At 33.5% G+C, this 24,358-nt stretch overlaps 4 protein-coding genes across 7 annotated transcripts; 2 read left to right on the forward strand and 2 right to left on the reverse strand.

Annotated features, from left to right (window-relative positions):
• The first annotated feature begins 2,111 nt into the window (after nt 1–2,111).
• LOC129886166 (protein SRC2-like) lies at nt 2,112–3,165 on the forward strand. The gene has a single exon (XM_055960738.1). It carries the CDS (start codon nt 2,247–2,249, stop codon nt 3,162–3,164), a length of 918 nt encoding a protein of 305 aa, XP_055816713.1. The 5' UTR covers nt 2,112–2,246; the 3' UTR covers nt 3,165.
• A 612-nt stretch (nt 3,166–3,777) lies between these two features.
• Nucleotides 3,778–6,675, forward strand: LOC129886167 (SART-1 family protein DOT2-like). Of its 4 annotated transcripts, none has more exons than XM_055960740.1 (3): nt 3,778–4,787; nt 6,156–6,217; nt 6,302–6,674. In XM_055960740.1, exons 1-2 carry the CDS (start codon nt 3,999–4,001, stop codon nt 6,213–6,215), a joined length of 849 nt encoding a protein of 282 aa, XP_055816715.1. In that variant the 5' UTR covers nt 3,778–3,998; the 3' UTR covers nt 6,216–6,217; nt 6,302–6,674. The 4 variants fall into 4 exon arrangements, with proteins under 4 accessions (XP_055816715.1, XP_055816714.1, XP_055816716.1 ...); XM_055960741.1 differs by having other exon boundaries at nt 3,779–4,787; nt 6,159–6,217; XM_055960739.1 differs by having other exon boundaries at nt 6,156–6,675.
• Nucleotides 6,676–7,135: 460 nt separating this feature from the next.
• On the reverse strand, nt 7,136–8,159 carry LOC129886168 (protein SRC2). The gene has a single exon (XM_055960743.1). The coding sequence runs from the start codon at nt 8,054–8,056 to the stop codon at nt 7,241–7,243; it is 816 nt and encodes a 271-aa protein (XP_055816718.1). The 5' UTR covers nt 8,057–8,159; the 3' UTR covers nt 7,136–7,240.
• A 2,859-nt stretch (nt 8,160–11,018) lies between these two features.
• Nucleotides 11,019–21,606, reverse strand: LOC129886169 (PWWP domain-containing protein 1-like). Its single transcript, XM_055960744.1, has 2 exons — nt 20,371–21,606; nt 11,019–13,338 (listed from the first exon to the last, which is right to left on the reverse strand). The coding sequence occupies exons 1-2, from the start codon at nt 21,422–21,424 to the stop codon at nt 11,342–11,344; spliced, it is 3,051 nt and encodes a 1,016-aa protein (XP_055816719.1). The 5' UTR covers nt 21,425–21,606; the 3' UTR covers nt 11,019–11,341.
• Nucleotides 21,607–24,358: the final 2,752 nt, after the last annotated feature.

The following is a 24,358-nucleotide window of genomic DNA, read 5'->3' on the forward strand; positions in this document are numbered from 1 at the left end:
TAAATATATTGACATTTTTACATTGTCCCATAATTTTTAACATCAATTTTTTAGTAGTTCCACAATAGGAACCAATATAGGAGATTTGCAGAATTTCCCCTAACGATGCAAAATTAATATAAGCTTTATTTTACGAAGTATGCTTCACCAAAATCAAACTAGCGTTTGTAACACTAAAACTTGATCCTTAAGCAGTGGCACAACAAAGATGTTCAGGTGCCGGCACCTCTATCCATATATATAGATCGGTCTTTGATGGTATGATAGATACTGAATATTAATATTGAAATTGAATTTTTTGACATCGTAATTTTAATATTATGATATTTGGTATGATATTTTTTATATCACGATTTCGATATTATGCTATTAGCCATTATATTTGGTATGCATTTTAAAATATTTTGGTATTGATACATTATTTGGTATTTATGAAAAGAAATAACAAAATACAAGTATATAGTTATATATACAACTCATATAAATATATATTATTATATTACTAATAAAAAATCTAAAATAATATTAGTACAAAACTAATTATTTAGACATTGAAACTTAGATTATTATATCTTTGATTGAAGTATTTTTTAGTGTCATTGGTTAACAAAGAGAACTGCATGTACTTTCTTTTGAATATTTTTATATATGTAAGGTGTTAGTATGATATAAAAATTGAGACGTTTCTTGAAAAATCGAAGTCATAATTCTCTATTATATTTATACGAACATACGTAAGTCAAAATCGAATAAAATATGATTATCAATCTACTATACCACAAAATATCGAAATCAAAATTTAAAATAGTGAACCATGCTAATTCAAATATAGTATGATAATGGAAGGAATTAGATTTGAGGCCCATGTGAGTCAATTCGGATTCATTTAAATAATAAATAATATATATATATATATATATATATAAAGAAAGATGTACAACTATTTAGAATGTTCTGAAAAATATATCCTTTTACAATAAATAAAAAAGAAGAAACACAACTATTCAAAATATTTCTGAAAAGTTGTATCTCTTTATAATTATAAAAGGGCAGTCTTAAGAAAAAGACATTTTTTTTTCTTTCTTCCTTCTTGTTCCTTCTCCAATTCTTGAAAGTTTTATTGAAGATTCTTGTGAAGATTTATTCTCCAAAAAGGAACAGACTGCTGTAACATGTACATGATTATAGACTGTGACTTTTATATGGTGTAGTTTGTCTTTGAATGTGATTATACCATTAGACTAGTGAAATAAATTCAATGATCCTACAAACTATGTGTTTGAGTAGATTATCCAATAATAATAAACATAATATTTTTAAAAATGAAAAAGTAAAATTACAGAATCAAATTTTTCAATATGGCAGCATGTCCACCACCCCTATTATACGTATGGATGAAGGAGAAATTGTATGACATCAGCTGAAATTCTGATTAGCGAGAAAGAGGGGAGGAGAAGATAGACACTGTTGGTGAAATTACAAGATTACAAATTACAATTGAAAAATAAAATGAAGAAATTAACTTCACTTCTTGGCTAAGGCGCGGATATCTCGCTCTCTTTAAGGATATTCAAGCCCACTGCAGTAAATCGTTTCACTGGTCCAGCAGTAGTCCTCTTGACTTGTCCCCTCCAGGATACAACAGCCTTATCACAAAATGTAACTCAACAAACTCTGGACAAGAGTTGAGTTTAAAGCTCCACACAAAAAACTCCTCCCTTCAACTAATAAGAACTCTCTTTTTAGACAAACTTAATTCTCTCAATTTTTTTTTCTTCTCTTATCTTACATTTCAAATCAAAGAAGACCTCTCTATTTATAGGAGAGAAAATTATACAAAGATGAAAAAATAATGGAATGCCATCATTATCATCATTTAGTGCACCACTTATTAGTGATAATTATGTTAAAAATACATAATGGAATGATTTAGTCTTGCACTGACTAAAGATGATAATGAAAGACATTTTATGCATTAATGAAAAATAGAATAAAGATGACATTAAATGTCAGGACAATTGCTAAAATTGCAATTTAATAAAATATTAAAATGCCCAAACTAACAGAGACCATTAATCTAGTTCATACATTTGATTCAATTTTAAGCGGTTACTTTTGCCTCTCCTCAACATTAACATACTTCTCACATTATCCCCCCATTAAATTCATCCAACAGCACAAGAAAAAAGAAGAAATTCTTTTATCAATTTCCTCCCTTTTCTGAATCTGTTGAATTCAACAATATAATGGATTGGCGTCCCTTCGATGTCACGGTGATCTCCGCCGCAGGCATAAAGAATGTCAATTACTTCTCTACCATGGATGTTTATGTCGAAATTTCAATCTTAGGCTATGCAAAAAATACGAAGAGAACCTTCATTGATAAAAAAGGTGGAACAAGTCCTAAATGGAATTACCCAATGAAATTCACATTAGATGAACCTTCCCTCACAAAGTCTGGCCTTTCCCTCTGTTTCCGTCTCAGATCTTCACGCGTTTTTGGTGATAAGGATATCGGAATTGTTTCAATCCCTATATATGATATCTTCGGTCAATCTGATTGCGGCCCTGATGGAAGCGCAGAGAAAGTTGTGGAGTATCAAGTTTTTACTCCAGTTAATGGTAAACCTAGAGGTACCCTCAAGTTTTCTTATAAATTTGGGAAGAAATATGGACAACCTATTGAGCCAATGTACAAAAATGTAAATCAACCTAATAGTAATTACAATCAAAATATGCTTGTCACGGCTTATCCATATGCCCAGACTGGGACTAATAATAATAATATTCCACCACCTGGCATGGCGTATCAGCAACCAGCAGGAGGAGTATACCCTCCTGCTGGTTATAACGGTGGTGGATATCCACCAGCTGGATATCCAACATCAGGATATCCGCCAACTGGATATCCACCATCTGGATATGGATATGTTCAGCAACAACAACAACAAGAAGTTTACGGAGGATATCCACCTGCGGTGCAACAAGTGCAAAAGCCACCAAAAAAGAGCAAATTCGGAGGGATGGGAGCAGGAATGGGATTGGGTTTGGCTGGAGGGTTGCTTGGTGGTATGTTGGTTGGTGAAATGGCTTCTGATGTTGGAGATGATATGGATGCCTATGATCAAGGATACGATGATGCCATGGACGATATGGATTATTAAAATGAGGTCTCTATATATTTTGAGCAATTCTTTTGTTTATATTGGAGATATATGAATTTGGTGTTTGGGATTTGATTAAATACATTATTATTATTGTAATTATTTTATTTGGTTTTGCAAGGATTATTTCCATGATTTTGCAAATAAGTTTAATTGGTATATGTTTTTGGAAATATAATGTGATGTCTTATCATGCTTGATTTTATTATTTGAATTTTGAAGTACTTTTTTTTAAAAAAAATTCAATGTTCGATATACTCGCATTAGAATTCGAGTATAGAGCTTCATTTGAAGAAAGCATTTTCTATCAAAAATTATTTTATAATTAAGACTCGAATCCGAAACCTAATGAGCACCACAATATTTGGTGGTTGAAGTAGGATTTTGTTCTACTACTTTAACAATTTGTTTTCAAGCAAGAATGAGATATATGCCTCTTGAAACAAAAGGATGACTGCAATTGGAAACACGTGTTCCTTTTGACTATTGTAGGTGGACTTAAGTTTTTTCATAACTATTATATAAGTTATGTGTCTTGATTAATTTTATAAAATGCATGCTAATTTTATTAATACGATTTTATCTATTAAAATTAGGACAGATGAATAAATCACTTATTGTTTTGAAATTTATTGAGTAACTTTAGCTACCAATTGTGCCATATACAAAGCACCCAATTGTAGTTTAGTGTGCTTAATCAATTCTAATACTTGTTTGCCAAGTTCAATTTTGGTTTAGTTGAAAAAGACATCCACATCATAAAAGTAGCCACATATTTTCTCCAATTAACAAAGCTCAGACTCGCAACCTTTTTTGTGATCGTTGAAAGAGAAGATGGACCGAGATGATGCAGTATTATTTGATGATGATGATAACGAAGAGTTGAGAAAATCTTATGAAAGAGTCAGAAAGCTTTCTAAGGAAAAGCAAAAGGGCCTTACCAAAACTTTTCCAGAGTCAATTGCTTCCCTAATTAGTGATTCAACCTTTGATAAAAATCCAATTTCTGTATCTGGAGAGTCACAAGTTGTCTTCACAGAGATGGGAGATTTTGTCTGGGGTCTTCAGTTTGATAAATTAAAAGAACAAAAACCTAGTGTTGATGTGCTGCCAAAACAGGAAGAGGAACCCTCTGTAAAAGAGGAGAAATCGGAAATAATTCCATATAAGACGATACGTGAAGTTCCAATTGGGAAGGCTTTGTCAGAGGCACTAAGATTTTTGAGAGAACGAGGTACACTCAAGGAGGGAGATATTGAATTGGCTGGTCGAAACACGGATAAGAAGAAAAGCAAGCTCGTCGGCGTTCGTGGTGGTGATGAGGAAGGGGGAAAAGAGATACACATTGACAGGACAGATGAATTTGGGCGAAATCTAACTCCAAAGGAGTCTTTTCGGTTGTTTTCACATCAATTTCATGGGAAGGGGCCTGGAAAGAAGAAGCAAGAGAAACGTATACGGCAACACCAGGAGGAACTGAAGATGAAAAATCCATCACTATCTGTAGAGAGGATGACAAAATCTCAGGCTCAATTAGGTGGACATATTCAACCAGGGCAAATTAGTGGCATTAAACGCAAGTCTGATTCAGGACAATATTCGCGCTGCCGTAAATTCCGTAATGTATGATTTATATTCTATTCATATTACGTTTCTTATTGCCAAGGTTGATTATTGTTGTTCCATCTTAACGCTTGCTCACAACTTTCAAATAAGTGTTGTATAGTTGCTTCTTCTTTAAGTCACCTGGACTTTTACAATTGCAGCTAATTGATTATATGATTTGGCATGTCACCCCATGTTACATTTTGGATATTCCTTTTCCTTTCTTGTTTGTTCTATTCTATTCTACGTTCCTTGCCATGCTGTACTTCCAAATAATCTCTAATATCATTGATAAGTCTGATATATATAGAGTTGTTTATATTGGCAAAAAGGAAAATGGCCTTTGTGATTTCAAGTTTATCTCTCAACCATATTACTTTGAGTCATCCCTTTATTTGATCTTTTTTGCTTGTGAACTATACCATGGAACAGATGATATACTAAAAAAAACAAATAAGATGCACTTGATGGTCATAAAACTCAAATGAGTACTATTGCGTGAAAATTGTTAAATGTTTTTAATGTAGTTGTTCACATCCATGATGTCAAGTTCTGTCAACAATATCAACTTTGTATCAGAATATAGTGAAAAAATGAACGAAACAGTCGTCGAAGTTAATTGACATTCAGATGACTACAGAAAAAAAAGTGTCCTTGTGACTATTTTAAAAGAATCTCTCGATATGTTTTTCATTTAGATATGTTTATTAAACTTACTGTAATCCTATTATGTACGCTAATGCATATTCATCTTAATCTTCTCTCCAGAATTTTACTCAAAAGTTGCGTGCTGTCCTTTAGCTCTATGAGTAAGCTTAGTTAGCACTCTAATTGAAGTTAATATTGGGAACCTACGGGCAAATCTAACATTTAGGATAGACCAAAAAACCAATAGATTATTCTAAGAAATTGGGAATTTATTAATGGTACTACATACAATAGCTTCATCTTTACAATCTGGAACTGCAGATTTAGTTGAATGCCTCAAGGCACTCAAAGAATGCAGAAAAAGAAGAGGTATATATTATGACTGTTGTATGTGTTTGTCTTTGTTCGATGAATGATGTCCAATTTACTTGTGATTTCATCGTGGAATTCTTTGATTCTTTTCCTCTGCGATCTCATTCAATGCACCATCTGTATGGATTATATATCAAAGTTTCATTCAAAAAATCTTTTTTTTTTGTTGGGTTTATGCGGTGGCCATGTTTGATCCTGTGAGTTTGAGTGAAGAAGAAAGTCATGACTCATAACTTCTATTAGTGTTTTCAAGAACAAATTGCAGCACGTCTTCTGTGCTATTCAGTGTTTTATCAAAGTTCAGTTTAAATTAGTGTAGTCCTATCCTATCTCATCACCAACCCTTCAGCGTTCCCATATTTTTAGCAGATCTTGATTTATGTATCATCATTCGTTCCTTGTTATGAAAAATACTGCACAAGATGAAGGTCAGTGATCGGAATAATTTTGTTCCCTGTTATGATTGCTTAAGCTGTGTTTTAGATGCTTAACGGTATTACTGAATGATGCAGGGCATACATGTCAAGTGTGTATGTGTGACTGGAAAAGGCCCATTCTGAGTAATTCTCAAGTTTTTGTTTCGTAGGTCATTTGAGTTCTTGTTGAATTTATAAGAATCAATATCAGTGTAATAAGTTTGAATATCTTGAAGTAGTTTTAGATTATAGCAACAAATCTGTACTGAAATCTCTGGTGTATGCAATCAAACATTAATAGAAATAACCTATTTGTACGGTCAAACAACGTTGTCGGAGAGTGATGTCATCAAGTGGTAGGCTGTGCTACTACCAGCAATCGATTCTTGAATGTAAGCTCTAAATGGCATGTTGATTGTATTTAAAATCAGTTGACATTGTATAATTAATTCATAGTGAAGTGTATTGGGTTTGCTGGAACCCTTCATTTTAAGACTTTCTCAATGGTAATCGATGACCAATTACATGAGTTTGCAACAAATAGTAAGGTTGTTTAGTTTAGGTTTCAGTAGGACGCTGTAAACCTGCACTAAGAATGTTCACCGTTTCTCCTTTTGCTATTTTGTTACAGAACTGTTCCTCCCATAAAAAAATTCCTACTCCACCAAATATAATAGTAAAAATCAAAATAGTTGGTCCAAGGAAACCCATATACGGTTCCCTAGGCATATTCTGCTAGAAAAATCCTAACAAGAGTAGTCAAAACAACCTAAATAAAATTAAAATCCGGAAGTATTATATCGGGTTGTTAGGGTATGAAAAATAGAAGAGACAAATATTGTTCCATCAATTAGAATATTATCTCATATATATATAAGATAACTTATAACAAAAACGAATTAAGAAATGCAGTATGATGGATAAAAGTAGTTTATAAAATAAAAATCCTTTCCAAATCTACCAAGTTTATTACATCTCAAAAGATCCAAAAAAAAAAAAAAAACACGAGAAAATTTACAAACATAAAAAGCTAAACTAAAAATCAAAGCCACCACCCACATCGTCCATAGCATCACCGTACCCATCACCATAAGCAGACATTTCTCCGACGTCAGAAACCATATCTCCCACCAACAAACCACCAAGCAATCCTGCACCTAACCCCAATCCTAGTCCACCTCCCATTCCTCCAAACTTGTTCTTCCTTTTAGGCGGTTGCACCGGTGGATATCCTCCGTAACCGGGTTGTACGGGTGGATACCCGTAACCCGATGCACCAGCTTGGGGTGGGTATCCATACCCACCTTGATGAGCCGGCGGAGGGGGAGGATATCCGTATCCTGAATTTTGCTGATTATAAGCCATACCAGGATGCATTTGAGCAGGATAAGCTGTGACAGGTTCATGATATACATCTCTCTTTTGCTCAGGCGCTGTAAATTTTTCCCCAAATTTGTAGGAAAATTTCAGAGTACCTTTAGGTTTTCCGCTCTCTGTTATTACTGGATACTCAACGAACCTCTCCGCTGTGCCATTAGAATTGAAGAGGTCATGAATAGGAACAGATACTTCACCAATTTCTTTGTCACCAAGAGTTCGTTCAGATTTGAGACGAAAGACGAGGTAAACTCCTGGTTTTGTGAGAGAAGAATCATCGAGAGTGAATTTCATGGAGTGATTCCACTTTGGATTTGTGCCGCTGTTCTTGTCGACGAAGGTTTTCTGCTTATGAGCGTTGCTGGCGTAAGTGGAGATGGAGACTTGTGTATAAACATCCATCTTAGAGAAAGTATTGACATTCTTTATACCGTCTGCGGAGATTACTTTGACGTCTAATGGACGTAACTCCATTGTTGATGATATTGGATGCTAGCTAAAAGATTCAGAAGGGAATTTGGAGAATGAAAACTGTTCGTTGAAACTAAATCAGAGAATTTGTTGTGTTTCTGTTCATGGGGAATGAATTTATAGATAAAAGGATAAAGAGGAACGGGAAAAGGAAAAGAAGACGAAGGTTCAAACAAACCGACTTACTAAAGTTTTTATTATTTTGTTGATTTTTCATAAGTGGAATTTTGATTAAATTCGAATCGCATATTGTAGCGTCCGAATGAAAATGAGGCTATTAATATTTTTTTTTTTTATATTCAAGACTCAAATTCGAAATATCTAGTTAAAAATAAAACAGTCACACCGCTGCATCACAACTCATGTTGATTTTATTGCACTTAAGTTAAGAATTCCTTAGCCCAAAAAAATAAATCACGTAATTAATTTATAAGTAACCAATGACTATACAATACTTTCTCTGTTAACTTTTATAGGTTATATTTGGATTTGATATACTCGTTAAAAAATAATAATTGACATAATCATTTTATTATACTATTTCTATTAATTAATATTTAATATTAAATTTTAAAAAATTAGTAATTTATGTTAAGAATAAACCAACTTAATATATTAAAAGTAATAAAATAAAAATAAAAAATATTTTAAAAATAATAGATAAATAAAAGTGAACATGGAGCGGAGCATACATTAAATTCAGGAGTCTTTATCGTGCCGTTTTTTAATTCAAGATATTTCTTAAGGAACAGTTTAGTTGTTAAAAGATTCTTTGTGCTCGGTTTATTTGTTAAATCATTTCAATTAAAAAGTAGTACCAAAAATTTATAATCATACTACTCTTTCATTTTGTCTCTTTGCTCAATCAAATAGGAATATTAGCCATTGACTATGATTTGAATTGTCTTTGAGGTTTAATGGAAAGACAAACTTGTTTTAAGTATTAAAGGATTTGGTATATATAACATTTAATAAACAGATAAAACAGTTTAAATAAATATTCTCGCAATACTCATTTTTCTCAAAAGCAATTAACAAGAATTACACCATTTTTTATTTAATGACATTATAAGTATTTCATTATTTAACAAAAAGTACATTGAATATTATGTTAAGTTAAATTACATTACGGCGGGATAAGTGATAAAGATGCTCGTTATTAAAGGGGGCTTTTAATTTCCAGAAAAAGAGAGAAAAGTGTAGTATAGTAAAGTGTAGTTGTAATAAATAAAAATAGTAGGCGCGTTATTATCCAAAGAGAATAGAATTGATCCCTTTTCATACCTTATAATAATATTAAGCAACCAATTTCGAACAAACGTCGTGTCTACTGCGTGTGCAAGCAGATTTTTAGAATATACTACAAAACGGACCTTATGGAATAATCTACGCACTTGTGACGAAATTTCCAAGAAATTATATCACTTATATTATAAAATTAAGAAATAACTACTCCAACAATAAATATTTTTTTCCTCATAAAATTACTTGTATAATAATAATAACTAAAAGAAAATTGAATGGATCATAAAATTGTATGGGATTTAAAATTTGAGTTTAATGGTTAAATGTATCAAAAGATAACACGTAGAGATCAAATCTAAAGAAAACTTTTGAAAGAGGTAGGACATCGGAGAATTGCTACTTTTACATATTTAATTTTTTAGTACTTATTATAATCTGAACTAAAATTATTGAGTACCTGTTAACTTCTACCAAGCATCCGCTCCGATACATTAAAATGCCATTTTCTAGAATTTCTTTTTTCTGCCTAGCTAAAACCACACAACTAGTTGATAAACAGAATAGGTTCAAACGCTTTGTTTTAAAATATAATCTTATATTAGATGCCCTAAAATCGTATCTATGTAATTAAAGTATGATGATATCTTTGGGAGATTTATATGTCTGGTCAAATTATAAAAGTCTTCCATTATTAAATGGTGGAATTGGATTCTTCACTTGCACTAAAGAGCAATTTTTACACCCATAGTTTATAGTCTAGCTAATGGAATTGGATCTCAAAACAAACTGGAAGATTAGCTTAGATCAAAAGCTAATCTTAATTATGTGTTGATTTACCTTCTTAATTACCTTTTTTCTTACATGTTAAGTTTGGATTCTATGTGAGCGAATTGGCTTATGACCCATCTTGTTTGACTCATGCAAACTTTGGGTGTAATATAAGGAAAAACTATTTATCAGGTAACAATCGAATCCTACCTAGTCAACCCTCCATTACATTCATTAGTGAATCTTTCTTTAATTTATTTTTTTCTAGTAAAAGTAAATGTGAATTCTACATCATTCAGTGATCTATTGTGATAAGAGGGAATATTTATTACAACTACACCAGAAAAAAAGCTTTGTATTTTCCTTTTTCTTTTAACACCTGTTTGCTCTTTTCCAGTTTATTTACTAGTCACACGTCCAACCAAAATGACACAACCAAACAAATGTTACCTCCCTTTCTGTTTTTAAGTACATGTTTACTATATTAAAAATATATTTTCACTTTTGATTATTTACTTCAATATAGCAAGAGAATTCTTTTTCATGTTTTACCTTTAACATTAACTACTAATTCCAAATTCATTAAAAACTGTACACCAATTAATATGATATCATGATAATATATGTGCTTGATTTATTGTTCCTTCCTCAAGGAGTGCGCAAAGTCCATTTTGAATAAGTAAAAAAATATGGAGCGAGTATAACTAACCAAATTTAAGTGAAATAAAAATATATATTAATTGTGATAATTGTATATTATTCAAAAACATGTCATACAATCATTGGACGGTGTGGATAATTTTTTTACTTTCTTTTTCAGTCTTGCAATGCCCACCGATGTTTTATTCAACTCTCTTTAGTTGTTAAGATTTCGCTTTGCTTCAGAACCTGCATGCCAACAACTTGTAAGCAGTTTTACATAATTCCATTTTCTAAAATTATAACATGTCAATTCTGAGAATCTCAAGGAGAGCTCAGGCGGTGAGATTTTCATTGATGGGGGGAGAGGGGGGCGGATGGTACGGTAGAAGAGCAAACAAAAAAGAAACAGAAAAAACAAGATGGCACAATCACTATCAGCATTCTTCTGATACATGTCATCTGAAAGTATACAATCGGGAGATTTTGAAGCAATTCCAATATCCAGCAGGTGACAACTCCTTCAGCATATGCAGATTTTGATCTACGTCCTTTGGCACCACTAAATGTTGTGCATTGTCTCGATGAGTTGGTGGCTTAGCCCAAAAGCCTTCCAAAAATGACGAACCTATTTTATTAAATGCCATGATAAGGGAAATAGCCCAATAAATTCGTCAGATTGGTCACAATGTCACTGCACTTGGTGAGAAGGGCTAGCATTGGTTGTGAAATGTCAACTTCAGAAGGAGACACTTGATTGTTATAATGGGGCACATTTCTAAGGGCTACTTGATGAGCAAAGTGAATATCATTTGGTGCATTGGCATATTGAGCAGTAGTAGGAAGAGGGAGCATGGACGACTGAGATGTATAATTGTTGATATTAGAACTAGAAGATGCACTTCCATCAGCAATACTACTAGTGTTGTTGACGTTCTTAATATCATTCATCTGCTCACTTCTATCTCTATTATTATCTTCTGCACCCAACAAAAATTTTACACGTGGGGTTCCCCTATTACTACCATTACCACCATCTGTCGTCAGCCCTTCCTCACCTGGGGGTTTCTTTAGACATGATTTCAGCTGCCCAGGCTTTGCTGAGGACCTCGAATCAGCTGCCCCATCTTTTGGTGCAGAAGTCCCGGCGCTGGTGTCCTTGGTAGCTTCTGCGTCTTGTGCTTCAGCCGCCACTTCTCGAATATAGCATCTCACATTGGTGTTCCCAAACAAATTCGTGCTACCAGTTGCAAATCTAAAGGCCTGCACTGCATGATCCCTGTATTGGTAGACCAAACGGCAGGTGGATGACTTCCAGAAGACCCGAGTAGCTGAATGATCCAGAGCCCCAAAACGGGCAAACTTTGCCTTCAGCTCAGAAATGGAGGGAAGAGATCCATTATGTGGAAACTTCATAACAAGCATGGTTGGATCAGGTACCTTTTCTGCCAGGTCCTTCTTCTTGGCACTATCTGGCTTAGATGATTTCACAGGTGTTGAAACCAGTTTTCTTGCAGGTATGTCCTTGTTTTCACCTGGTTGAACTTCTGAAGTCTTCCCGGAAGCCTTCTTCTGTGCTGCCAATGCTCTCAAATCATTGATCTTCTTCTTTTTCTTGGCAGCCATTTCCTCTTGCCGATCTGAAGTACCCCGCTTTCGTCCTCCTTTAATAGCAGGATCATCAGGCCTGGCAGAATTCTTCTGTGGCTTCAGATTTGATGTTTGTTTCACATTATTGCTGGGGCCAGTGTCTGACATAGGGGCAGCAACAGCTAACTTGCTGACGGGGGTACTTGACTCACTCTCAACAGTGGCAGACAAGGCCAAGCTTTTTTGATAGACAAGGGACCGGAATTTCAGAAACAGTTCTCGTATCGCATCTATATTACAGCTCTCGGCACCAAAGAAGGGATCAAGAGCAATCGCATGTAAATCACTTAAAAATTGACGAAGATCAATATCGTTGCTTCTAATCCCAACCTTATCTACCACAGGGTCGGATACAGAACTGTCTGTAGGCTCACCCTTTTCCTCAATATCCATTTGAAGTTCTTCCCTGGAAGCTGAAGGAACTTGGACAGATTCTCTTGCAACTTTTTCCATTACCGCATTATCTGAAGAAACAGCTGCTTGTCCAGCAACATGATTAGAGTTGGTATTCAAGCCCAACACCACCTTTTTCTTCTTTTTCTTCCTCTCGGTTGACGGACTACTTCCACCACTAACTTCTCCACCAGAACGTTTACGAACCTTGACCTTATCTGAAGGCCTCACAACATCAGTACCACCATGTTCAGCTTGTCTCTCTCCATGCAGTTCTTCCACATTAGCTGCCTGACTTGATGGCTGCTTAAAGCTTTCAATCAAGGTGGAACCAGACACATCAGGCAGGTGATCATCAGCACTAGGAGATACATCTTTTCCTGCTAAGGAAGAACCGTCTAGATGAACGGGCTGGTCAGAAGAACCTGCTTGAGCTGGACCAACTTGGTGGACTTTCAGGTTAACAGGCTCATCTCTGCGTTTAAACAGATACCTGTCTTTCTCAACTTGGTCCTTCATTTTATTAGATTTTGCAGAACCCTTCCCCTTACCCAGAGTTTCTGCAAGCACCAATGGGCCACTCAAAGGAGCTGTAAAATTGCAAAAGGACAGAAGACAAATGTCAGCAAATCTGATCACTAGTTGAGAACTTTGTTTTCACTAAAAATGTATAAACATTTATTTTCCAAAAGGTAATGATGCAAAACGATTCAAGAGAGAATTAGAAGGAAAAAAACAACAAGACTTCAAGATAATATTAGAAAATAAAACTTCAGACACGTTAAAGACTCAGACTCCAGTAACATAACCAATATGCAGATGGAAGCCAACAAATTAAAAGAAAAAGGTTTGTCCATATGTGCAAAGAAGAGTAAAGGCATTGTGATGTAGATGACTTATACAGCCAAAAGAGACAAAAATCTCTTTTTAACATCTGGGGTTTCACCAGATAAAAATAAGGATCAAAAGTCAAGTAAGCAGGGTTTCGCATAAACCATCATATTTTATATGGCCAACTCAACACAAGGCAGGAGTTACAATTTTTATTTGGGCACTTGCTAATTACATTCATCCCCAAAACGCTATATTCTCTTACTCTTATGCCACATTTCTTTAGTGCTCATAATAATACAATTAAAAAGCTCCTAATCAGATTCAATTATTCACCAGCAAATACAATATTTACAACTTGACACCCTTCTTCTATTTTTTTAAATGGTAAGTTTTTATTCATAAACAACACTACGAATATGCTGGAATTATGCCAAAAGTGTGATAACAAATTAGCCCTATTTAAATCTATAGCAATTCTAGGAGCTTTAAGATAAATTCAGCTATGTTTGCAAGTTCCAGCAAACGAAGATAGCCAACCTTTTTGTTTCGTAACATTCAACTCAATGGAAATTCTTTTTGATCTTTATACGATGTATCATACAATACTACCATTGACAAATAATAGCTCACAAACCACACAGAAGAGGTAACCCGCACTAGGTAAGCCCGGTGTGACGAGCTCGACCCAGAAGGCAAACCCCTTACTTGGGCTCGCAAGGGGTTTCGAACTTGAGACCTCCAACATGGAAGTCCCAAGCCCAAACCACAATGCCACACTGAAGGGTTGCTACTCCGCAATTTATTTCAACACTTTAGTATCACAATTGTTTCTTAAGAATAGAAGACTGCATCTCCTGTTGGGACACCGACTCATATTGACAGTTCAGTTTTAGTTGTTTTCTACTGGTTTTATCTACATTAAACAGTTAACTAGTACAAAGTCTCTAATTCCATCACATACGCACAAGTCTAGTTCTAAATTTGGGCACGTGTTTGCAGGGAGAAAACTGAGATAAAGAAACAGCCCCATAGCTGCAACAAGTGCAATTTGATACAGTAGCAGAAAAATATACATATTTAATCACTAAATCCTATTTGGCACATCTAATTAGAAAACCTGTAATTTCCTTTTCATTTTTTTCTCCTACTTATCAATTAAAAAATCTAATTGTATGGTCTCACCGAAAGTTTTCCCTTGCTATTTGAGCATGACAAACTTGATGAACTATATTCAGTATTGCACCATAGCTTCAATTAATTAAACATAACTGTCAGTGTTTGTAGTAAAATTTCTCATTCTTCTTACAACAAGCTACAAGGCGAGAAATTCTTTCAACAATAGAGGAAAGTCAAAATGAAAAGAAGAGGAAGATGTAGGCTAATGAGAATTTCAAATAGGCCGCAAGCTTATCCCTATTCCCTTCGCCGTGTTACACATAAAAATGTAGCATTATCTATTTATGAGTCATAACTGTCATTATACCAGATTATTAAGGAGGGATTTTTTGTTTTTCTGGCAGGGGTTTGGGGGTTTGGGGGGGGGGGGGGGTAATGGAGATGGGCAAGCGCAAAGAAACAAAAGCATACTAAAATACAACAGATAAACCTTCTTAACTGTAAAGCTATCTAGAATTGACACCAAACTTCTTGTAGATTCATATCAGTAAACAACTGCTACTATGCCCCAGTCCCAAAAAGTTGGGATCGACTACATAATAAAATAAAGTAAAAAATAAGTCATCTTTAATGGCGAGCGGGTAATTGGATTTACTAAGGTTCATTGCAGGGACTTCACATTGTTGTCCACATGAGTTAACTCCTTTGGAAATTGAATGTGATTCAATAGAGGCACTCCGTCTGCTTCAACAAAGCCATGAAATTTATAATTTCCCGATATATGAATGTGGATCCTCGATGACAAGCCTAGGGGATCCTCAAGTAAAACATGTGTATAGTGTATGCCAAGTCTATTTTTGGACAAAAAACGTTAGAACTCCTTACAATAGAACACTTCCCGTCTGTACTATTAACGGAGTGGTTGACAACTATGAACTAATTTGGAGCACAACTCCAAATGTTTTGTAAATTGATTTAGTTTAATGCATATTTCCTAATAATAATAATAATTAATAATAAAAAAATATTAGATTCATGTCAATAAAATCACTTCAAAATTATGGGTTGCATATGCATATTTTCACTTATGGATTGGAACAACAACTAGAGAAAATTAAAATAAAATTCATAATCAGTTTTGAATACAACAATAAAAAAAGCTATGCATCCAGCCAGGTATCTACTATACGAATCTTCATAGTCCACGTCGCTTCAATTAAGTCCCCCTCTTACTGCAGTATTAAGAAAATAATAATTGATTTCATCCAACAACAACAACAACAACATATCTAGTGAAACCCAATGAGTTGAGTCTGGGGAGGGTAGAGTAAATGCGAGCCTTACCACTACCTCGCGGAGGTAGAGACTGTTTTCGAACCACTATCGGCCAGGTATAAAGAAGAAAACAATAAAGAAAACATAACAACTAATAAGAAAAGCAATTCAAAGACTGGAAGAAAAAAATAAGAACAAAATAGTGGTGACTAAAATACAGTAAAAAATGATAATATATATGAAAAGCAAGAACTACAAAAATACAACTAGTACAACAACAAAGACCAACAAGCCTGAACCCTCAAAAAGTACGACAACGCTCCACTACCTACTAACCTTCTACCTCAACATGCGACCACCACACATTTCAATCTAAGGTCATGTCTTTGGTAATCAGAAGTTGCCCCATGTTCAGTTTAATCACATCTCCCCAATATTTTTTAAACCTACCTCAACATGTCCTCGTGCCTTCTATATCCAACCTTATTTTATTATTATAACACCATATAACACGTCGTATTTTGCCGACATGAATCTATTATTTTATTATTATTATTATTATTATGGGTAGTTAGGAAATATGCATTAAACTAAATGGATTTACAAAACATTTGGAGTTGTGTTCTAAATCAGTTCATGGTTGTCAACCATCCTGTTAATAATACCAATTGAAATTGTTCTATTATAAATTTTTACGATGTTTGTCCATAAAATAGAGTTGACATACACGGGAGGCACAAGCAAAACTCTTAGTCCATCAAAAAAAACTCTTCCTTTCTCCATCATTGGCCAAAGAATTAGTTGCTTGGTTATGCTCCCAATACATATGTTTTGCTTGAGGATCCCCTAGGCTTGTCATCAAAGACGCATTCATATATCAGAGCATTATAAATTTCATGGCCTTGTTGAAGCATATGGAGTACCTCTGTTGAATCAAATTCAATTTCCAAAGGAGTTAACGCATGTGGACAACAATTTGAAGTCCCTGCAATAAAGTTGCTATGATGTTGGTTAGTAGTATTAGGGATCCCTTTAGTAAATCCAATTACACATTCCCCATAAGAGATCACTTATTTTTTACTTTATTTTATTATCTATGATGATCAAATGAGCTTAGATGAATAAGTGAGAATTGATATAGTCGATCCCAACTTTTTGGGACTGTAGTATCAGTTGTTTGTTGATATGAATCCACAAGAAATTTTGGTGTCACTTCTAGACATTTACAGTTACGAAGTTTTCTTTACTTGTATTAAGCATGCATTTGTTTTTCCTCATTTCGTTTGCCCATCTCTGTCCCCCCACCCCCACCCCACCCCACCTAAATCCAAACCCAAAACGATCATTTCCCTCTTTGATAATCTGTTATAATGATTGTTATGACTCATAAATAGGTAATGCTACATTTTTATGCGCAACAAAGAGAAAAGATAGGAATATGCTTGCGTCCTTTTTAAAGTTTTCATTAGCCTACATCTTCCTCTTCTATTCATTTTGGCTTTTCTCGATTATAGAAAGAATTTTTTTGTCCTGTAGCTTGTGGTAAGACGAATGAGAATTGTACCAAAAATACTGACAATGATGCTCAATTAATTGAAGCAATGATGCAATACTGAATGTAGTTTATCAATTTTGTAATGTTCAAATAATAAGGGAAAACTTTCGTTGAGACCATACAGTTCAATTTTTTAATTGCCAAATAGGAGACAATTTTGAGGAACAGAATAAAGAAAAATGACAAAAGCGAAAGGAAAGTACAAGTTTTCTAACTGGATGTGCCAAATATGATTTAGTGATTAAATATGTATATTTTCCGGTTGTTATATCTAATTCCACTTGTTGCAGCTACAGGGCTGTATCTGTATTTCAATTTTCTCCTTGCAAACACATGCCCAATTTTAAAACTAGATTTATGCGTTCGTGATGGAACCAAAGATTTTGTGCTAGTTAACAAATTAATATAGATAAAGCCAACAGAAAGCAACTAAAACAGAACTGATGATATGACAATGTCCCAACAAGAGATGCAATCGTCCATTCTTAGGAAACAATTGTAATATGAAGGGTTGAAATAAATTGTGATATAGTAATATGAGATGAGATTATTTGGCAATGGTAATTTTGTGTGGTACATCATATAAAGAGTGAAAGGAATTTGCAGTGAGTTGAATATTACAAAACAAAAACAAAAGGTTTGTTATCTTCCTCGGAATATGGTCGTGAAGGGGTTGATACCTTCCAAAACACTGACTTAGACGCTAAAGATGCCCCGACACAATGCTAAAAGAATTTCAAAAAGAATTTATGTGCAGTACTAGTTGAAGATTTAATTACTATCAATTATCATTAATGCTAAAACAAAACTATTATTATTTTTCTTTGGAGAGGTGGGGGGGGGGGATAGAGTTCATACATTTAGGGGTCATATGGTACGAAGACAAGTTATGCAGGGATTATTTGTTTATCAAGTGTTTGGTTCATTGTGTTAAAAACTAGATATATCATGTATATTGTTTGATTTAAAATTCTACATAAAAAAATCTTTACAATTATGCCCTTATGGAGACCCATCCATCTTTGCAACGCTTTTTTTTTTCATTTTGATATTCTCACTTAAATTATTTGAGGGTAAATAATTGTCATTTTAATAAATTGATCACACAACAATTTTCAATTTAAAAAACATAGACCATCTACTTTTAAAACCGAAAAGACGGTAAACAATAGTAAAATCAAATAAATCATCTAATTTTTTGTCGGTCAAATATAACTTAAACTTAACATAGATTTAAGGCTACTTAAATTGTTCAAATACCTTAAGCTTATTTTAAAAAGAAAACAAATAGTTCAAGTGGTCAATCAACGAACTATATTAAAAAAAAATTAAAAAAAATGGACCCAGTATAGCAAACCAAACATGGAGAAAAAATATTAGTCTGTGAAATCATAATTTACACTGAAACGAATTTGGAGAATTAAAAAGAAAAATTAAAACCAATCCAATATAATTAAAAAGGACATCAAATTACAAAAGAAATTTAGGAAAAGGGATTGGGGGATAGTTTATCTGTTAAATCCAGGATAAGTTATCCCTCCATTTTCTAGGGATAAAATAAGTCCTCATATGGGGAATAACTAATCCATGTATTAAGTTAAATAGAATAACCAAACAATGATTTGCTGGACTAAACTTTAATCAAGGGACTTTTCTAATTAGTACTGCCTACCAAACGAGCCTTAAATAGAATCATTTGGTAGGGTGTAAATAGCTCTAAATAGGATGTATTAGTAATACTAACATTAATTATACTGAGATTATTTCTTATAATTTTGGCGTATTAAAAATAACAAGCTTTGCATAATTTCTAAAAAAAATATTTGTTGACAAAAATACCCTCCAATGTATAATACAACGGAAAGGGTCTTAAGGGCAATGGTATCTTTAACCATGCTAATGCATGATCCTTGGATCGCTAATACCATATTTTGTCATGTATTAGTTATACATAGCATAATACCAAATATAACTAATGTTATACATAGGTTGAAAAAATGTACCAAACAAGGTATTAATCACAAAGCTAATGCATGCACTATTTTCTCTAACACACCCTACCAAACGACCCCTCATACATATAGTGAAAACACGTGCTTCAACCCTTAGTTATTTATACAGTTGAAAAACAGTTGAATTCACCTTTAGGCTCTAGTTCACATGTCCCTCTATAACAATAGAGGAAGCTTACAACATTGACATTAAACCCTTCATTCCCCACTTAATAGCAGGGACAAAAAGTCCAAGGCAGTTATGTCTTTAATCACGTAAACTTTTATAAGACAGGTATTATGCGCTAATGTGCAACTCATCTTGTGTTTTCTTCCTTTTCTTTCAATTCCTTTAGATTAAGGCTGATTCACCCTCATTGAGCATAACCAACGGTGAAATTTCATGCTTGGGTGAGATATTGGTACTTTGGCCAGCGTATTTTAACATTCCACAATATTTTGGGGGTGGCTAGAAGAGTAGAGTGGATACATGGGGGAGGGGGGGGGGGGGGTTCTTTTAGCTTTCCCTCATCTACAACCTTCCTATTCACACTCAATCTTCACCAGAACTGTAATGCGCCACTATTCTTTTGTGGAACTGCAGCATGACATCAGTACCAATACCTAGTTACACAATCCAAAAAAAGTAGTTTCTATCCAAGTAACTTGAAACAAAGAGGCTAAAACATTGCAATCCCTTCATCTTTAGTGTTCTAGATGTATCATCCCAAATAATGAGCTACAGAATACTCCAAAATTAAGTACACAGTAACAGGGTAAAAGATTTTCCACATTTTTGGGGGTTTTGATAGGAGAGCATTGAACAGAACAAGGGGAGGGAAAGATAGTACCTCTTGAAGAAGGTTGTCTAAATGGCTGAGCCACTTCTCGTGCTTGTTTAGAAAGAACAATACCAAAAGCTTCTGCATAGGTAGGATCATCTTCCTCGAAAACAGCCTTCCTGAAAGCCATCGCGGTTGCCTTCTTCTTAACAAAGTTAAGATCCTCACGCACTTTACTCCTAGGCTTCAATGCCAACTTCCTCACATAAGCAAAACTCTCTTTTGGTTGAAAGCTTTCCCTAGCCTTCTTAATCTGACTAGCAGAGTAAGTACAATTCCTCTCAAGATCACTAAAATCTACGGCAAAGAACCCATTAACTGACACAGCACGCAGTCTGTATATCTTCCTACAATGACAAACCAAACCTAAAGCACTCCTCCGGCTCACTTCATCAACTCCTTCCTCCACTGCCTTTATAAATGTCTTCACATTAGTTTGCATAGACTTCTCCGCAAAAGTTGGTTCAAAATGTACAAGCTCATCTGGATCGAACCATCCATAGCTGCTATCACCATAAAAAGCAACCAAAATGTGACCCTCCCTTTTACTCCTTCGCACAGAAGGAGTAGCGAATGCCTCACTGAAAATGTGACCTGGCCACCAAGGGTGTGATTTCACCTTTCCCCACACCATATCACCCATTTCAAACCCATAACCAACTGACCAACATTTACCATTTCCAGCAAACTCATCAAACTTAGAGAGCATTAAATCGTATTCTGAAACAACGGGCTCCAATTTCCCCTTCCTCGCATCAGTTTTACTAGAAACCAATGCTGTCTTCCCTTTGTGCTCCAACTTCACGCGACCCGACTTCGCCGAATTACCATCTTCTTCGTCTTTTCTTTCCTTAACCCTAGTTTCATTTCCCTCGGTTTCCACTTTCAAAACCCTAGAATCCTCTGTTTGGGAATTCAAAACCCTAGAATTCTTTACGTCCATAGAAACCGTCGCTTGTTCAGAATCATCTGCGGGGGTGCTACTGGAAACCCTAACTTTCGTCTCTTCTACTGAATCGTTACTTCGATTTGCTTCGAATCTGTTGCTCATCACAGAAATCATCTCCTGGAGCTAAATTCCCTTTCCATACGACTTGAAATGGACCTTCAGGGAGAAGAATACCGATGAATTCTCCAAGGAAAATGCAGTAAACTCACGGAAACAGTGAGAATTCTGGATATTACGGTACAAACCCCGAAAGCCGAAATGTTGAATTGTTGATGCCTGAGAGAGAATGGAGCTTAATTACTTTCGGCCCGTGGGCTTTAACCTGTTTAAGGCCCAGTTTTACAGCTGTAAATGGAAGACACCACGTGTTAACCACTCTTTTTTTACGCCACGTACAAATGATTAACTCTGCATAGAGTCCGTTTGGATGAATTTTAAGTTGGTTTGACCAAATCAACTTATAAGCTCCTTTTTAGCTTTTGAACGTGTTTGCCTAATGCTAACTTTAAGCCATAAAGTTTTTAAAGTCGGTCAAAAATGAAAAGTTAGCATTTCTAACCTTTTTTTTTAAGTGCTTAAAACTATTTTGTTTGACCATAGAAATTATTTTTATATCCTTTATATTTTAACTAAATTTCCAAACTACCATTTTTATTCTTTTAACCCTAAAATTCAAATACTTATTTTCAACATAAGCACTTTTATCCAAACATTCAACTGCTTATTTATAAAAATAACTTTCAGCACTTCAAAATTCTAAAAGTACTTCATACATAAAAATTATTTTTTTAAGCCTATCCAAATAGGCTCATAATTTTCTGGTTAAACTGTCGAGATTCGAGAAGAAAAGGATTAGTATAAAGACGATCATTTGGTGCGGTAGATAAAGTAAAATAATTATGGAATAAAGTTTTAGTATCTCTCAATAGTTTGTTTAGTTACAAAATGTGGGATAAATTATCTCAAGATTAATAATTATGATTATGATAAATTATTTTTACTTGTGGTGGAATACTAATTCTGAGATAATTTATTCCGAGATAAAAATATAAAATAACAAAAGTACCCTTTAATTTTTTTTTTATACATCATTTTACATACATTTATATTTTAAAAAAAATTAATACCATTTATAATAACATTCACAATCTTCACTACTTGTTATTTTTTATATATTTTTCCATTAAAAATTACACTATATAAATATATTTTTTATTTATGAATATGTTATACGTTGAATTAATTTAACTAATTTATATATTTATTTATATTTTGATTTCTCTTAAAATGTTCACTCCACTATTGAATTACATATTTTTAATTAAATAGTCTTGTAATCACTTGAAAAATTGTATTTTATATATCAATTAAAATGAAGATGACTTTAATATTTTACAATATATGAGTGATGTGTGTTTAAATGAAGTGACATCAAAGATAAAATCTCCTTTATTTTAACAAACTTAAAATGAAAGATTTATTTTTAAGCTAAATAAGATGTATGTTTTATATTTAAAAACACACGGCATAATTATGAGAATGCACACAAAAAATTATTTAAGTTAAATAAGATGAAAATTTTATTTTTAAGAAAGAATAACTAAAGCTTTCAAAGAAAGTGTAAAAAAATCAAAAGAAATGGAGAGTATTTTTGTAAACAAACAACTTATTTTTAAAATTATGTCATGCATGTTATTTGAATATGACAAATCAAACAACCAATTAAAAATCACCTCAACATAACTAATCCTATTATAACTTATCACATCATAATTTATCTTCAAACCAAATAACTCCTAATAGTTGTGGGAACTTGTCAAAAACTTAAAAATAAGATTATGGGCCAAAGGGCGAAGTGAACGGGTACGCTATTGTGACGTCGCTATTTAATTATTTATATCAAATTTTTAATTATTTTTTAATATATATATTCACTTCGAAATAACTTTAAATTTATTGTGTTTGAAATTAGATTATTACCAAAGTTTAATTATTTCTATCTAAACTATACTCTTATGTGGCTGAAAGTTTAATCATATATATATTTATTTGATTTCAATTATTTTTGTTTGAAGCACGTACACATATAATTGAAGTTAGATAAAATTAATTAAACTTTAATTATATATAACTGAAGTTCAAGCTAACATGAACCCCAACTTCAATTATATATAATTATAAATATATGTAAAGTTTGATTTTATCAAATCTAATTAACTTTAGATAATGTATGTATGGAGTGGATATATACAAAAAAAAAATAAAAAAAAATATAGAAGGTAGATATGGATTAAATAGCGGCGTCAAAATAAGTTGCCCTCTTATAGATACACGACACCCAGACAATAGAATTTGGAGGAGCGACTTTTTCCTCAGAAGACTTCACAAAATTATGTTTGATAATTGAATTGACTTATTTTAAGTATTTTAAAATAAATTTTAAATATTTTTATAATATTTGAATAAAATAAAAATAAGTTTTAATAACTTATTTTGAAAACAAAAAAAATAAATCAAAAACTATAAGCTAAGTAGTGTGCCACACCATAAAGCAACAAAGTTAAAGAGATCACCAACTTATAAGCAATCTTCTCCAAGTATTTAGTAAAAGTGAAAGAAAGTTAATAAGAGAATCATAAATTTATCACTTGTAACTTCTGGTTTTTAAGACTTAAATTGTGACAAAAAAAATTTGCAAGTACTGTTTAATCTGAAACATGTTTTGCACAGGTCGATCCTCTCCAAAAGTCAACTATTTGTTATTATAAATCTCAACATTTTTATCTAAATACAAAATTAGTGTACTTTTGATTAGATAAGCTAAACAGGCCCAAAATGGTTCTTACATGACAGTATGAACTTCAAATTAACTTGAACTGAAGCCTAGCCAACAGCTGCTTAGAAGCTGGCAATTTACCCTTAAATATTCTATTGTGACGTCATATCCCTTCCCTTAACATTTTCTGTCGATTTTCGAGGAGGAGAAATAACCAAGTAGTAGCTGTATATAGCCATAGGCTAAAACAATATTACAGTTCATACATCATT

This window comes from Solanum dulcamara, chromosome 4, assembly GCF_947179165.1.
Source record: "Solanum dulcamara chromosome 4, daSolDulc1.2, whole genome shotgun sequence".
Taxonomy (NCBI): Eukaryota; Viridiplantae; Streptophyta; class Magnoliopsida; order Solanales; family Solanaceae; genus Solanum; species Solanum dulcamara.

Bases quoted from the DNA above. Each gene is read 5' to 3' on its own strand.
- LOC129886169 (XM_055960744.1), bottom strand. From the start codon at position 21,424: ATGATTTCTGTGATGAGCAACAGATTCGAAGCAAATCGAAGTAACGAT. The intron at 13,339-20,370 runs GTACTATCTTTC...GCAATTTTACAG, and splicing joins TAGACAACCTTCTTCAAGAG to CTCCTTTGAGTGGCCCATTG.
- LOC129886166 (XM_055960738.1), top strand. From the start codon at position 2,247: ATGGATTGGCGTCCCTTCGATGTCACGGTGATCTCCGCCGCAGGCATA.
- LOC129886168 (XM_055960743.1), bottom strand. From the start codon at position 8,056: ATGGAGTTACGTCCATTAGACGTCAAAGTAATCTCCGCAGACGGTATA.
- LOC129886167 (XM_055960739.1), top strand. From the start codon at position 3,999: ATGGACCGAGATGATGCAGTATTATTTGATGATGATGATAACGAAGAG. The intron at 4,788-6,155 runs GTATGATTTATA...CCATATTTTTAG, and splicing joins GCTGCCGTAAATTCCGTAAT to CAGATCTTGATTTATGTATC.